The sequence below is a fragment of the Hakea prostrata genome, chromosome 1, assembly GCF_041222555.1.
Source record: "Hakea prostrata isolate BN-2017 chromosome 1, UWA_Hpros_2, whole genome shotgun sequence".
NCBI classification, from domain to species: Eukaryota; Viridiplantae; Streptophyta; class Magnoliopsida; order Proteales; family Proteaceae; genus Hakea; species Hakea prostrata.
In genome coordinates this window covers 32,783,648-32,800,835 of record NC_142600.1, presented here as the reverse complement: position 1 = coordinate 32,800,835, position 17,188 = coordinate 32,783,648, and the positions used below count along the sequence as shown (strand labels likewise).

Below are 17,188 nucleotides of genomic sequence, written 5' to 3'. Positions count from 1 at the left end.
GCTAGATTTTTCCCTCCTTATCAACAATGTATGGCATAAAATGAAATGCTAATCATGACCAGAAAACGACCTATAAGTATAAGTTCTTTACTCTTCACTCTTCACACATATGCTTTCAATCATAGGGAGACACCAAGAAATCAAGATTTCATTAGGGAACTATTTCACGGTTAGATATAGCCACCTTTTACTGCAAGAAAAATTATTGATAACAAGGATAATAAAGTATAAGCCAAACTCCAAAGTAATAAAATTCTCCCACCAGGCACCAGATAGGTTAAAAGGATAGCCATAATGATCAATCTTTTCCTATAACAAGCATACTCAAAATTGTCATGCTATATGACTGAGATAACACAAGGAGAAAACCTTGATCTAGACCAATCTGTGCATACCTTCCAGAGGGAATAAAGTCCCCAAGAGCAAAAACCAAACCAAAGACCACAACAGCTACCCCTACTCCAACCTATTCCATGATCAAGTTCCAATCAGTTTTCCTGTGTACACAAAAAGAGCATTCCAGAACTACCAACTTACAACATTTCTCAGCCTAAGAGAGATGAGGCACTTGCCTTGGTGCCAAATCCAATTGTATTCTTCTCTGACTCAATTGGAGCATCATAGTCAATCATCCCATATTGCTTGATTTCCTCTGCTTTTTTCTGTCCAGTTGCAGACCTGAGAGTAATTGAAAGAGATTCAAAGCCAAGAGACTCAAGCTCAACACAAAAAAGGCAATCCTTGGACTAATACAATTATAGAAAAACAATTTCCATAAGATAAAAATTGAAAATAATTGTAGCAGATACCAAGACATTTTGAAGATTTTTCAGGATAGGAAAAGGCAGTCTTGGCACTAATACCACAATCATACAAAAGTTCTTAGATGGATCTCTATTGTGAAGAAGTTCAAACATGCATAGATTCGTATGCCAGTAATATCCAACATGCTTCTCATAGGATGGTTTATAGTTGACATGAGACATTTATTTCTAAATGAAAAGTGCCAAAATCCAATGCAAGTCTCTCTTTTGTTAGGTCTAGGGAGAGGGTGGATTGAAGACAGTCCAAAAATTTGGTATTTTTGCATGAAATGGCTGCTCATAAAATTAGACCACATAATTTCATACTTTTTCTTTTGGTAAGAACATACTTTCATACTTTTTTCTTTTGGTAAGAACATAATTTCATACTGGACACTTCATAAAACTAAACCACACGATTTCATACTGGAAGCCCAAGCTTTCAACCATCAAACCAAGCAAGTTCCCTAAAAGACCCTTTATTTGATGGAAGAAAGTGATGGGATAGCTATATGTATCGGACCCATGTAAGTGGGGTGAAGGGACAGAAAAGGAAAGGAAGGGAAAGTAAGGAAAAGGTGAAAAAAGTTGAGTCCACAACTGAAAAAGGGTGAGTTACGTTTCATTCCCACAAAATTCTACCGAGATAGGTGGGATTTTTTAAAGCATGGGGATGGAAAAAAATGTTTGCCAACTCAATAGAGAAGTTCTTTTAAATTAAGGAAGCTTGTCTTCTCATTCTCCACATCAGTTATAGAAAGTCATCTTTTGGTAACTTGTATGAAAAAGTACATTCCCACCCCGTTTTAGTCATCAAACAAACAGTCTCAAAATGAAAATTGTAATGTGCTATGAGAGCCAGCAAATGTTTCATACGTCTCTTGTAACATGGTCTATATTAACCCAGAATAAGTAAATGAATAAATAATAGGCTTACAGCATAAAATGATATTTTGGAAGCACCTTCTAACTGCTTGCAACCGTTCTTCAAATTCACGATCGAAGACAATATTGCTTGATCTACCATCTGTTTGACTACTTAACCCAGGTGCCTCTACAAAGAAAATCTATTTTGGTAAGAATAGCTACTAAGGCTTAGTATGTTTTAAAAATGAACCAATTGAAAGTCCAATAAAAGAGCAACTTCCTCAAAATCCACTCCCAAGTGAAAACAGAAGTTGACAATCATAGCTTGCTCTAAATCCAATCCCAAGTGAAAACAGAAGTTGACAAGCATAGCAGTTGATGAAATAATATTACATCAAGAAAAGCATTTAGCCGCAGATACAATCAAGGACTGGACATTTTAGTAAATTCCAGTCCATTATTTTTCTAAAATTTGCACCACAGCACAACTACAACAACTGTGCATTCTAGACTAGGGGTCAGATTCAACTTGCTCTAAATCCACTCCCAAGTGAAAACAGAAGTTGACAAGCATAGCAGTTGATGAAATAAGATTACATCAAGAAAAGCATTTAGCCACAGATACAATCAAGGACTGGACATTTTAGTAAATTCCAGTCCATTATTTTTCTAAAATTTGAACCACAGCACAACTACAACAACTGTGCATTCTAGACTAGGGGTCAGATTCAAGTTCTGAAGAAGTCATGAAATTCCCTGCAGATAAACACTAGAATGGAGTGCCTAATTCAAGATGTTAACCAAAAATGTGTAACAGTTTACATGGTATTCTGTGTACCGTGGGGGGACACATGGACCATGTGCACATTAAAATAAATTTCCCCTTTTACCCCTGGTAACCTAGAGTGCAAGTATCCATGTGGGCTTTATAGTAGTGATGTGAAACATACCCATGGCCATCCCAAGAGAGGTCCCGAAGGGCCAAAATAAGACCTAAGGTGCTGCCCAGCCCCTATGGTCCAGCCCAACCACATGGAGCCTTTTATGTAACAACGGCATTTTGGTATAGATACCCCTCATCCAACCCAATTTGATCCAGTCAGAATCAGAATTGTGTTCGGAGTCCAAGTCTATCTTTATTTTGTTATTTGAGCCTAACTTGTTAGGTTATAAAAGAATCTTATTCTAGTTAGGAAACCTATTTAGAGAATGATTCCTTTATCTGTAGTCCAAACTCTACTAGAAGACTAGTCATACTCTTGTTGTGTAATTTGAATCATACTGGGTTGAGACACGTAAGAGTCCCTATGAAGTAGGAGTCCCAAGTAAGTAGAAGTCCTTATATGTTGCAATTTATTTTAGTTAGTAGTCTTTAAAATAGAACTCCTAGTTTAATTTGTTTTCCAATTTGAGTCCTAGTATGAATCCTTCATGTAAGGCTATAAATATAGCCCTTGCGAACAAGACAGCTTATGAATTACTGAATAAACTTTCTTCAAAGGATAATCGATTGGAGTCCTGGGTTTCCAAGGAGGAGGCCTGCAGCTGCTGGTGTTTTCTTATTTTCTGCAACCTAGCCCCTACCCTTCCCCTTCTCTTTTCCCCCTCCCCTTGCTAGAGGACCCCCCCCCCCCCCCCCCCCCCAACCAAACCCTAACCCTAACTCCTCTATACCCTCATCCCCGAAACCGTAGCAGCCATCTCAGCCCTATACCATCATCCACCTTTCTTACCCAGCCCTATACCATCATCCACCTTTCTTACCAGCCCTATCCCCTATCCCAATGCACCTTCCCGTTTACCCTCCTTTTTCCTCTCTTGTGGCAGCAATAGGTTTCCCCAAACTCTAAATCTTAGGTCTCCCATTCCCAATCCCTTGTGGCACAACAGAATGTTGAAGGCCCTTGCTGGGGGGGTGCGAACCAGTTGCTTTGCCCACAGGAAAGAGGACTGTCGGTTGCAAGTCGATGGTCATAGTTAAGCACAATGCTGATGGTACTATGGAGTATGGACATGTATAAGGCTAGATCAGAGGCCAAGGGACTCACTTAACCCTATGGCATTAACTATCAGGAGACCTTTGCACCAGTCCCTAAGATGAATACAAACAAGTGCTTTTGTATGCGGTGAATCAGGGATAGGATCTTCAACAACTTGATGTCAAGAATTTTCTTTCTAGAGAAATTCAAGATGTATGCATGGATGTCCCACCAAAATACACTACAACAAAAACTCATCAAAAGGCATGCAAGCTCAAAAGTGTTTTCTATGGGTTGATGCAATCCCCAAGAGCATGGTTTGAAAGATTCCATAAAGCCATGATATCCATTGGTTACAAGCAAAGCAATGCAAATCACACTGCATTTATCAAGATGACTAATACCTACATCACCATATAGATAGTTTACATAGATAATATAGTCATCCATGGTAGTAGTGCAGCTGGAATTTCATCCCTAAAGGCCTTCTTGGGAGTAGAGTTTGAAATCAAGTGTTGTGTTGAAGACTAATTTTTGTCACATGTGAAAATTGGTTCAAATTTAAAATTCAATTATTCAAATTTGAATTGTTTGTCAAAGATGGAAGCCTTGAGATGTCTCGACAAATTAAAGAAAATATAATTTAGGCAAGATAAATTTTGAAAAATCTACTATTGCCAATGTTGAATATGCATGTGATGAAATGAAATTGGACCAATTTGTAGGGCCTGAACACAATTGGAAAGGTTGTGTTCACTTTGGATTCCATGTATAGATGATGCACACAAGGAAATTGTTGCAATTGGTCTTGGAGATTATGAAAATTCTTTGTATTTATTTGTTGGGCAATCCTTTTGGGTACAAGGGTAAATCAGTCATTGTTCATTATTCTTGTTACTATTTATAGTTTCTTAATTTGGGTTTAAGGATGTAGAGAGCAGGTAAAGACAATTTGGCAAGGCTATAATATCTTCTTCTTCCTCATAGTGAAACACCAAATCTAATCAGCCATAGACGTAGCCTTTGGGTACATAAATTCTGTCTTTTGTACTTGTGTTTTGCTCTGTTTCTCTAACAACTAGCATCAGAGCTTTGGTTTCGAGAACAGATCTAAAAGGAGATTTTAGATTAAGTGGGAGCAATGGCGAAAATCGGAAAGACAAAGATTGAGAAGTTCAATGGGCAAAACTTTACATGGTGAAAATTGCAGATGGAGGATCTTTTGTATCAGAAATATCTATATCTCCCATTATCTGGAAAGAAGCTATATAGTATGAAGGAAGATGTATGGAAGATTCTTAATCAAAAGGCGTTGGCTACAGTGCGATTGTCACTCATGTCGCAAGTTGCCTTCAACATCATAAAAAAGACCATAACAGAAAGAGTGATGGAAGAACTAGCTTAGTTATACGAAAAACCCTCTACCTCTAATAAAGTTTTTCTTATGAAAAAATTGTTTAATATGACCATGTCTGATTATGGATTTGTTACTAATCTTTTGAAATGAGTTTAATATGGTTTCTAGTCAATTACAATCTATGGATGTGACTTTTGATGATGAATTTAGAGCCTTATAATTTTTGGGTTCTTTGCCTAAAAGTTGGAATAACTTGGTTATGACTGTTAGTAACACAATCGCAAGAAATTTAACCTTTCATGAGGTTCTCTCAGTTGTATACTCAGTGATAAGATGCGAAGAAAGACTTATGAGGCCTAATTTGGAACTACATTATCAGCTGAAACAAGGGGGAGACAACAGGAAAAGGGTAAAAGTTAGGGTGGAAGAATGTCAAAGTCAAGAGGCAGATCGCAGTCTAAAGGAAAGGAAAATTTTGAAGGCAAAATCACTGCAAGTGCTAGAACTGTGGGAAGGTTGGGCATATGAAAAAGGACAATTGGAATTGGAAAAAGAAGGAAGAAAAAGGGAAGCAAGTAGATGAGGAAGATGTGAACATGGTGACCACAGAAAAAGGCTATGTTGGATAAGTCTAGAGTGAAGTGTAAGCAAGCTATGAAAGATGAGCTCACTGAAGCAAAATAAAACCTGGGATTTGGTAAAGCTACCAGCTAGGAAAAAGGCTCTGTATAACAAATGGGTTTATAGAATAAAGAATGAAGCTGGAGGGACAAAAAGGTACAAGGCCCGACTTGTGTGAAGGGGTTTGCACAAAAGAAAGGTATTAATTATCAAGAACTTTTTTCCCCTATCGATAAAATTTCTTCAATTCGTATTTTGTTGAGCATAGTAGCGGTAGAAGATTTACATCTTAAGCAACTAGATGTCAAGACATCATTCCTCCATAATGAATTGGATGAGGAGATCTACATGCACCAACCTGAAGGTTTTGAAGTGAAGGGGAAAAAAATTGGTGTGCAAGCTGAAAAGAAGCTTGTCCAGTCTCAAACAAGCTCCAAGGCAGTGGTATTTGAAATTTGATAAATTCATGCAAGAAACAAAATTTGTTAGATGTCAATCTGACACTGTGTTTATTTTCAAAAATTTGAAAATGGAGATTTCTTAATGCTTGCATTCTAAGTAGATGATATGCTTGTTGCATAATCAAGCATGGAGAGAATTAATAATCTCAAGAAGAGTCGGTCCAAAGTCTTTGATATGAAGCATTTGGGAGAAGCAAAGCAGATTCTTGGAAAGCAAATAAGAAGGGACAGAAAGGAGAAAAAGGCATGCTTTCTTGAAATTATGTGGGGAAGGACTTCAAAAGGTTCAACATGGCGAAAGCAAAATCAGTTTCTACTCCGTTGGCAAAAGTCATTTCAAGCTTTTAAAGGATCAACGTCATTCACACAAAGGAGGAAAAAGAGTTAATGGCTAAGATACCAAATTGTTCAGCAGTTAGGAGTTTGATGTTTGCGACGGTGAGTACAAGACCAGACATATCACATGCAGTGAGAGTTGTTAGCAAATTTATGCACAACCCATGAAAAAAACATTGGAGAGTTATCCAATAGATTTTAAGATTTCTTAGAGGTACTTCTCATTACTGTTAAAGTTTTAGAGTTTCTAACATGGATGTTCAAGGTTATGTTGATTCAGATAATTCAGGCGACAGAGACAGTGGAAGAAACACTGTTGGTTATGTTCTTATTGTAGGTGGAACTATAATTGGTTGGGTTTCAAACCTATAAAAAGTGGTTGTGCTTTAAACCATAGAGGCAGAACATGTAGCAGTTAATGAGGCAAGTAAAGAGATGATTTGGCTTTTAGAGGTTCATGGAAGAATTAAAGGTTATGTTGATTCAGATCATTCAGGCGATAAAGAGAGTGGAAGAAGCACTATTGGTTATGTTCTTACTGTAGGTCATGGTTATTAAAGCGGCAAAGCGGCCAAAGCGATTGAAGCTCCGTCTTGGCGAGTAGGCAACTAAGCGGCGATTAGGCGGCAATAAAGCGACCAAAGCGGTTTAGTCAATATTTTTAATATAACTACTTTTAAACTACTTTTTAATACAAATATTTTTTATAATAAACTAAAGTACTAAACAAACATTCAACAATCACATTCATAAAATAAAAATAAAAAAATTCAAGAATCACAATTATGAAAACTTATCCAACAAAAGAATAAAAACATAACTTCATCTCATCAAGCATCATAAGATTCATGATGGAGTGATAAATAATTAATATGCACAAATTACAAAATGTAAAAAAAGCGGTTGCTTTAGCATCTAGGCGGTAATATGGCGCAAAAGGTGGCAAAGCGATACTGCCTAAGCAAAAAAGCGACAAGAAATCAGCCCATTAGTTAAGCGGCAACCATTTTAAGTGGTTCAAAAACCGCTTTGCCACCTAGGCAGACGCTTTGATAACATGTTGTAGGTGGAACTATAGTTGTTTGGGTTTCAAACCAATAAAAGGTGGTTGCGCTTTAAACCATAAAGGCAGAATATGTAGCAGTTATTGAGGCAAGTAAAGAGATGATTTGGCTTTCAAAGGTTCATGGAAGAACTAGGAAGAGGCAAGAGAAGACCAAATTATGGAGTAACAGCTAAAACAGCCAAAGTGCAATTCATCTTGCAAAGAATTCAGTATTTCATTCAAGGACAAAATGTATTCAGCTAAGATATCATTACATACGGTCAGTTTTGGAGGATGCCCTATTAAAATTTGATAAAATTGAGGGTAGCAAGAACCATGCATACATGTTAACAAAGGTGATTAACATGGAGAAGTTGAGCTTTTGCTCAACATTGATCAATCTTTATCGATGGTTAGTTTGATTGCCTGAGCAGTGTTGATCTTTAAGGTAAGAGTTGAAAATTGTCTTTAAGAGGGAGATTATTGTGGTGAAGACTAATTTTGTCACATGTGAAAATTGGTTCAAATTTGAAATTCAAATATTCAAATTTGAAATTCAAATATTCAAATTTGAAATTCAAATATTCAAATTTGAAATTCAAATATTCAAATTTGAATTGTTCATCAAAGATGACAGCATTAAGGAGTCTCGACAAATTAAATAAAGTCTAATTTTGGCAAGATAAATTTTGGAAAGTCTACTATTGCCAATGTTGAATACGCATGTGATGAAATGAACTTGGACTCATTTTTAGGACTTGAACATGATTGGAAAGGTTGTGTTGACTTTTGGATTCCATGTATAGACGGTGCACATAAGGAAGTTGTTCTAATGGGTCTTGGAGATTATGGAAATACTTGTATTTATTTTTTGGGCATTCCTTTTGGGTACAAGGGTAAATCAGCCATTGTCCATATCTTCTTCTTCTTCCTCCTCATAGTGAAACACCAAATTTGCTCGGCTGTGGACGTAGCCTTCTGGAGAACCACTTAAATTTGTTGTCTTATGTGCTTGTGTTCTGCTCTGATTTTCTAACATCAAGGACATAAGGCACTAAGATATTTTTTAGTATTGAATTGGCATATTCTTCTAATATATGTTTCTCTCACTCTCTCAATGAAAATATACCTTGGACTCATTAACAAACATAGGTATGTTAGGATGTAAGCTAGTTATACACGTATTGACCCCAACTCACATCTGAGGCTAAGGATAGTGAACCTGCGGACAACGCTAGCTACCAATGACTAGTAAGGAGACTCAATTCATTCCTCTCTAAACTAGTATGCATGATCCTTGTTCCTCACATCAAGACATTGTCTACAAAATTATAAGACAATTAAAGGCAGCCTCTCCAAGGGGAATTTTGATCTCTTCTCATGGATATCTTAATATTGAAGCCTACGTTGATGCAAACTGGACAGGTTGTCCTAATGATAGGTCTACTTCTGGGTATTATGCTTATGTGAGAGGAAACTTGGTTACTTGGAGAAGTAAAAAGCAGGCTGTCATAGGTAGGTCTAATGCTAAAGTCAAAGTCAGAGCAATGGCCTAGGGCATATGTGAGTTGTTGTGGCTGAATGTGTTGCTCCAAGATCTATGCACAGATGTAAGGTCCCAAGACAGTTATATTCAAATAGCAGGTCAACAATCAATATAGCTCGCAACATTGTTCACCATGGCAAAACCAAGCATATGGAGATCAACCAACACTTCATCAAAGAAAAAATTGAGTCGGGTCTCATCTGCATTTTCTTTATTTCTTTAGAAAATCAAAAGGCTGATGTGTTAAATAAAAATCTCAATACTAAAGTTTTTGGATCTCTTATTAACAAGTTGGGCATGATAGATATCTATACACTAACTTGATAGATAGTGTTGTGATTCTGAGTTTAAGGGGTAGAATTGTCTCTAGGATATTATTGTGTAATATCCCAATGAGATATTATTGTGTAATATCCCACATTGGGATTTTCTATTTTCCTTGTACTCTTCTACTAATATAAATAAAGACTGATTATGTCTCTTGACATAAGTCCAAAGTTCTCGGACAATTCAACATAAACCCATCATGCATAAGATCTTTTGGATGAATCAATTAATTCATTACCAAATGAAAAAAGGGGGAGAGAATACAAAGAGAACCAGGAGAACTAAAGGCTAAGCTCAACCAAAGAAACAATAGAGGCACTAGGCCGTACAACAAAACCTGAGGGCCAAAAAAAGAAAGAACACAACAAGAAGTTTAGCTTTTCGCACCACTTCTTTTTCTTTTTTTCCCTTGGGACTAGCACAAGTTACATAGGGTTATGACCCAATTCAGTTTGTGACAAAGATCATTAAATAAAACACAAACAAAAAGAAGTTGAGAAGAAGGAAAAAAACAATGGGAGAGACTGCAAGGGGATGCAGCACTTATGCAGTCTCTTCCTCCTCATAATGATATTTTTATAAGAGAGATTACAAGGAAACAAAAATGGAAACTTCCAAAAATCGGATATCCGTAGGAAAGAAATAATAAACAAAATAAGTAAAGAATCTAGCCTACGGTAAGGAAGAGTAGGGCCCAAGTAATATGAAAAGTATCTGACTGGTACAAATGGCTCAGGTACCAAAATAGAGTAATTAACTCAATCCAAAGGAACAGTGGTTCTCAGACAGTTAAAACGTACAAAACAAATCTAAATATAAAGAACTTAACTCTCCATTTAATCTTTTATCATCTGAAGGTTGTAGCACAGTATTCTTTTTTGCAACCAACAAAGCGTCCACAAATTGATGGTTCAAGTCCTTATTAGATTTAAGTCACGACTTGGACATGCAAGCTAACAGATGCATCACACTTGAGCTTGTCCAAATTGTGCAAAGCACAATAAAAATTCATTTGCACAATAAAAGTTCATGAACAGAATTGGGATCATTAAATTCATATTTAGGCTCACATGAGGGGGGAGGGAATCTTATAGGATTTGTCCTAAAATATGGGAAGCATTTCTTTTTTAATAAATGGCTCCAGTCCCAAAACAGTCCTTTAAACACTGAAACCCCATTTCATCCCCCATAAGCAAAGACACCTCAAAATTGGACAATCATTGGACACACTAGTCCAATTAGTCACTGGTGTTAAACCAGCATTATCTTCTTTATAAAATCCCAAAACTACACTTTGAATTAGATGAGGTGACCCAAATACCCTTATCATTAATCAAAAACATAGGAAGAGAAAGAGGGAAAGCAGTAGACACCATCATCTTCATCTGAATACCCTTCGCCAGCAAGAAAGGAACCCTCCTTTTTCTCAATGGATTTGTATTTGTGAGCAGCAAGAAAGAGAAGCAATCAGAAATAGACACAAGCGATATTTTAAAGGAATACGAAAACAAAGAAGTAGGTCTAGTTCTCTTTATCTCCAAAGTAAAATAAAAGAGGGAGGGGAAAGAGGGAGGGGAGGCCATTGAGGGTTTGAAGATGAAGAAACATATATAATGATGAGAGGACCAGCTGACCCAGCTCTAAGGAAGAATGAACAGCCAGAGGATGACAATCTGCTTGCAGGCAAGGAAGCAAATGAGATGCTTCCTCCACACCACCATCTTGAGTTTTGAATTCCATCGACTACATGTTCCCTTTGATACACTTTGCCTATCCGTCTGCACTGGTATTCATCTTTTCTCTGGTGTTCTCTCTTGAAGAATTAAGCTCCCGGTACGATCAATGCTAGAATGGCCATCTCTAATGGATTTGTATAAACAGGACAGTCAGCTGCATTTCATCTATGTTCTTTGCTGTGGAAAAATCAGAAACTGTCAATGAAAGTTAGTTCATATTTAATGAAAGATTCTTGAAAATTCCAGGTTCCTGAGATTTATAATAAGCAATGTGTTCTCCTCTGGTGTCTGCATCTTTCAGGCTGTTATAGAACTAAGAATTAACTTGGGAGTTTTTGTAGCTTCACCCGTATTTCCTACCAAACAGTAAAAGCTTTAATGACCCAATCTCTGTGATTTACTCAAGAATTCCTTGCCCTGTTTTTCATTTCAAATCTCAATCGGACCATGTTAGAAATATGAATTCTATAACCAGCCAACCGTGGAAGATCTAAGAAAAGAAAGCAAAAGAGAAGAGAATGAAGAAGTGAAGAAAATTGGGAACAGAGAGAGTTGCAAAGATACTCCAGCTCTCCCTAATTTACTTTGTTTATAGATCTGGGCTGATCTCCTAGAATATTACAAAATAAGGAAAGTTATATTCTGACATATTCTCAAAATATCTACATAATCTGAAACCAAATAATAGGAAAACTTCCCTAAACAGATTAAAATCAATTTATATCTTCTTCCTAGCAATCTAGAAACAAATAAAATCAAAACTATCCCACATATCTTTCCTAAAATAACCACAAGATCGTCGACCAACATAAGATCCATGAATAACTTGCTGACTAAGCAACAGCATAGTATTATTCTAATTCCACCTTTAACACTCCCCCTCAAGTTGGAGCATACAAAACAAGGGCTCCAGCTTGAATAACATGAATATAAAAAAAAATTTAAAAAAAAACTTCATTAGTCTTGAGCATAAGTAGCAATGCAGCTCCAATGTGTACATAGGAAGGTAACAAGTGCAGCTCTAATGTCCATATAAGTAGGTAAAAAGTGTATGTCCAATGTTGCATATCAGCTCTTCACAAGAAGGCAAGTTATAGTCAAAAGTATGAGTAGGTAAAAGATAGTATAGGTTATTATGGACCAAGTAAGTTAGAAAAATGCAGTATAGATTACTGTAGACCAAGAAGGTAGACAAATGACAGTATGGGTTACTAGGGACCAAGTAAGTAGGTAAAAGGTATTATGGGTTACTACGGACCAAGTAGGTAGATAAAAGATAGCATGACTTACAATATGAGATACTACGCACCAAATAGGTAGATAAGGGGCAGTATGGGTTGCTGTAGACTACCATCTTAGGAGGACAAAGATCTTCACAAATAATATTCTTCAACAAATCTTGAATAGATATAGAATAAATCTCCAATCACCCCCTCACGTGTAGTACTACACGTGGACCAACAAAAATTTCAAAAGAAAAGCTCCATATATCTTTAATTAACCTCTCACTGACAAATAAAATAAATTAAGGTATACAAAATGAAGAGAGTACCGTGAGGGAAAATAATAAATAGAAGATAAAAATAGTAACCTAATTATATAATTAAGGAATCAAAAAAGAGACAAAGAGGTCCCATCTGCAGTGTGAACCAGAGGCAAAGCAGAACCTTGAAGCAAGAGAGAAAGGAAACCCAAGAATCAACATTGCATTTCTTCCCCCCCACCGAATAAAGAGATCCTGCAAAAAAGAGAGAATCAGGCTGCAAAGAGAAAGGATTGCAGGTTTTCTTTTCTCAGAAAGAATCAGCAAATTGATTCTGAAAATATCATCATCAGATTCTTTAATTGTGTGATTCTTCACCAAGGCAGAAATCTCACCAACAAAAACCAGTACCAAGTCTAGCTATAGGAAAAGGATCAGATCTAAAACAAAGTATGCTGAAGCAATAAAAACCATATAATGTGTTCAATTGATAGAACCAAAAGTACCAAATGAACCATGGGCCAATTCATATTTTAGGACCCAAAAAGAGCTTAGGAATTACTCCACCAATTGTTGACAATAGCACTCTGGCAGAATGAGAAGTAGAGTGCAGAACAAGAACAAAAACAATACCTGCAACTCCTTGATTGGATTCAACAAAACCCTAGTTTTTGGATAGACACGTATAACCTCACAATTAAGATCTTAGAATGACACATTATAGAGATTAGAGAACCAGAATCTATAACCATTGTTAGAAAAGGGCAATTTAGGAAGGGATTGATCCATCGAGAGTTAGTACTTTGCGCTAACTCTCGATAGGAAAGAGTGGTAGGAATTAAGAGTTTTATACCAATTGAAATAGGTTTATGCTTTCCTATATAGAATAGACTTGTAAATTAGCCTATATATAGAAAAGTTACTTTGAGGAGTGCTCACAAGATTAAAGAGCCTCCACAACTAAGTCGTGGCTTCCATCCTCTCCTCTCCCCCATTCCTCACCTTATTCTTTCTCAAAGTAACATGGTATCAGAGCTGTAGGTCCTCTTATTCCTTTCGATTCTATAGGAAGGAAAGAAATTGTACCTGGAGAAGAAGCAATTGTCGCTGGTTCCTTTCGGTTCTGCTTCTTAGGAGAAGAAGCAATCGTCGCTGGTGTGGCTGCTGTCGGTTCTGCTTCATAGGAGAAGAAGCAATCGTCACTGGTTCCTGTCGGTTCTGCTTCTTAGGAGAAAAAGCATCGATTGTGTTAAGATTTCGAGACTTTGACTTCGAGAAAAAAAGCTGCGATCGATTGTTAAAGAGTGAGAGAGATCGATCATGTTGAAAGATTGTGTTGAGACTTCGAGACTTCAAGAAAGAAAGCTGCGATCGATTAAGAGAGATCGATCATATTGAAAGACCTGCGATCTGTTTTCTTGTTTGGTCTTAAGTTTCGGTGGTTTTAAGGGGACATCGATCGTGTTGAAAGACTAAGATAAGTTTTCTGGTTTGGTTTGATTTTAAGTTGATTCAAGTTTTCTGGTTTGGTTTGATTTTAAGTTGGTTTATTTATGCTTATGAGATTAATCTGAATCTGGGATTAATTTGGGAATAATTCTGATTCTAGTTCTTTGATTCTGGTTTCTGATTCTGGTTTCTGATTTCTGATTCTGATTTCTGGGATTTGATTTTAAAATTGTTTGATATGGGAGAAACTTCAAATAAAAATACTATGACTGAAATTATTTCTTCATCCTCTCATCGGTTAACTGAGAAGAAATTGGAGGGTGGATCAAATTTCCACCAATGGAGGGCTATAGTTAAAATTGTTCTTACTGGACGGGGACAGATAGATCATTTGACTAAGACTGTACCCATAGATGATGATACTTGGGCAATTGTTGATGCACAAATACTTGGGCAGATGTTTAATCCCTTGGCCGATAACATTATAGATTTGGTGACTCACTTACAAACTGTGAAGGAATTATGGGAGTATTTGAATTTGTTGTATTCTGGTCAGAATAATCTGGCTAGAATCTACAAATTGTTCCAAGAATTTTATCGAGTAGATAGAAAAGGTAGAGATATTACCCAATATTTTGCAGATTTTAAAAGAATGTATGAAGAACTAAACTCTATTCTACCTATCTCCTCTGATGTCAAAACTATGCAAAATCAAAGAGAGCAATTAGCTGTTATGGGTTTCTTAGGAGGTCTTGGAAAGGAGTTTGAGGCAGTTAGATTACAGATTATTGGTAGTGATCATGTACCCACGTTAGCCGACACATTTTCAAGAGTTCTTCGTGTTGCAAGGGAGAGTACCAATAACTCTACAGAAAATTCAGCTTTGGCAACAGTTTCTCGAGGCACTTCTGGAGGACAGGTCCTTGGTGGACAAAATATAGGACGAACTCGAGGAAATAATACTGAAAAATATCCAGGTTCACACAACTCTACTGACAGTCCAGGACAAGTTAAGACTTGTCATCATTGTGGTCGTCCAGGACATATTCAACGATACTGTTGGAAGCTTCATGGGAAGCCCCCACACATGGCGAATGCAATTATCACTTCTGAATCAGCGTCTACAACTACTAAAGTTCATCCTGAGGGTAAGACTGTAAAGATGACTGAGGAAGATTATATTCGTTTCACTCAGTTTCAGGCCACTCAACCACAATCAGTCGTTGCCACCCTTGTTCAGACAGGTAATGCTACTAGTTGCCTTTCAACCACATCTCACCCATGGATCATTGATTCAGGAGCTTCTGATCATATGACCGGGGCTACAGGTATATTTTCCTCTTTTGTTCCATCATCCTCTTTGGTTACACTTGTTGATGGCTCTCATATCAATGTTAAAGGAGTGGGTACAATTCAACTCACTCCATCCATTACCCTACCCTCAGTTCTTTACGTACTTAATTTGCCATTTAACCTATTATCTGTTCATAAATTTACTTCCACTAATAACTGTTTGGTGAAATTCTTTCCTGGATATTGTTTATTTCAGGATCTTACGACGAAGAAGATGCTTGGTGTATGTCTGGGGGGTTGTATCTATTCGAGGAGATATCCTCTACTGCTTGTTCTAGTATTTCCATCCCCCATCAAATACATTGTCGGTTGGGGCATCCCTCTCTAGAAACCCTAAAATTGGTAGATAAAAGTTTTCATTCTCTTTCAAAGTTGGATTGTGAGTCTTGTCAATTTGGAAAACTTCATCGTGTGAGTTTTCCTCCTCGTATAAACACCAGATCAGACCACCCTTTCTCTCTAGTTCATTCTGATGTGTGGGGACCCTGTCATGTTAGTTCTACTTTAGGTTACAAATACTTTGTTACATTTGTGGATGATTTTTCAAGAGTCACTTGGCTTTATCTAATGAAAAATCGTTCAGAATTATTTGACATATTTTGCAATTTTGTTATTGAAATTCGTACTCAATTTGGTGTTCCTATTCGTACTTTTCGTAGTGATAATGCCAAAGAATATTTCTCTGATCCGTTTTGTAAATTTATGGCTTCTAATGGGATTCTTCACCAATCCTCCTGTGTTGATGCTCCTCAACAAAATGGGGTTGCAAAAAGAAAAAATAGACACTTATTGGAGGTCACCCGTTCTCTCTTTATGGCTGATGCAGTTTCAACTGCTTGTTATCTTATTAACAGGATGCCTTCATCTGTCTTAAAAGGTGGCATTCCTCATTCTCTCTTATTTCCTACAATTATCCAAGTATCTGTCCTTGATATTCCCATTGCTCTTCGGAAGGGTACTCGTTCTTGTGTTCAGTATCCCATCTCTAACTTTATTTCATATTCTAATTTATCACCTGGGTTCTCTACTGCTTTATCTACTATCGAGAATTATCCTATTCTTAAGAATGTTCTTGAAGCCTTGTCTAATCCTGAGTGGGTCAGTGCAATGAACAAAGAATTACAAGCCTTAAAAGACAATCAAACTTGGGATCTTGTGCCTTTACCCTCAGGAAAGACAGCTATTGGTTGTAGGTGGATATTCACTGTGAAAGTTAATCCTGATGGTTCGTTAGCTCGTCTCGTTGCCAAGGGCTATGCTCAAGTTTATGGCATAGATTATGTTGATACTTTTTCACCTGTTGCCAAGCTTACTTCCATCCGTATTTTAATCTCTCTTGCCGCTACATACAAGTGGCCCTTGTTTCAGTTGGATGTGAAGAATGCTTTCTTCATGGAGATCTATATGAAGAAGTGTATATGGAGCAACCACCTGGGTTTGTTGCTCAGGGGGAGAAGAATAAGGTTTGTTGCTCAGGGGGATCATTATATGGTCTCAAGCAGTCACCTCGAGCATGGTTTGGACGATTCACTACTGTTGTAATAGAATTTGGGATGACTCGTTGTGCAAGTGATCACTCTGTATTCTTTAAAAACTCTGATGCAGGCAAGATCTTTCTTGTAGTTTATGTTGATGATATTGTCATTACAGGAGATGACACTTCAGGAATTGATAGGTTAAAGACCTACTTACAAGAGAAATTTCAGACCAAAGACTTGGGCAAGTTAAAGTATTTTCTAGGAGTTGAAATTGCCCAATCAACAAAGGGCATCTTCTTATCTCAACGGAAGTATGTACTGGATTTGCTTTCTGAAACAGGAATGTT

At 37.1% G+C, this 17,188-nt stretch overlaps 1 protein-coding gene across 3 annotated transcripts in view; it reads right to left on the bottom strand.

Annotated features, from left to right (window-relative positions):
- LOC149028773 (Tetratricopeptide repeat (TPR)-like superfamily protein) overlaps window positions 1-17,188 on the bottom strand; it is a 112,121-nt gene that overhangs the window by 70,436 nt on the left and 24,497 nt on the right. For all 3 annotated transcript variants that reach the window (XM_089139005.1, XM_089138999.1, XM_089139010.1), the window contains 3 exons: window positions 1,767-1,857; window positions 573-678; window positions 396-466 (listed from right to left, as the gene is read on the bottom strand). In XM_089139005.1, coding sequence (XP_088995131.1) covers window positions 396-466; window positions 573-678; window positions 1,767-1,857 — 268 coding nt within the window. The remainder of the gene's footprint in view (window positions 1-395; window positions 467-572; window positions 679-1,766; window positions 1,858-17,188) is intronic.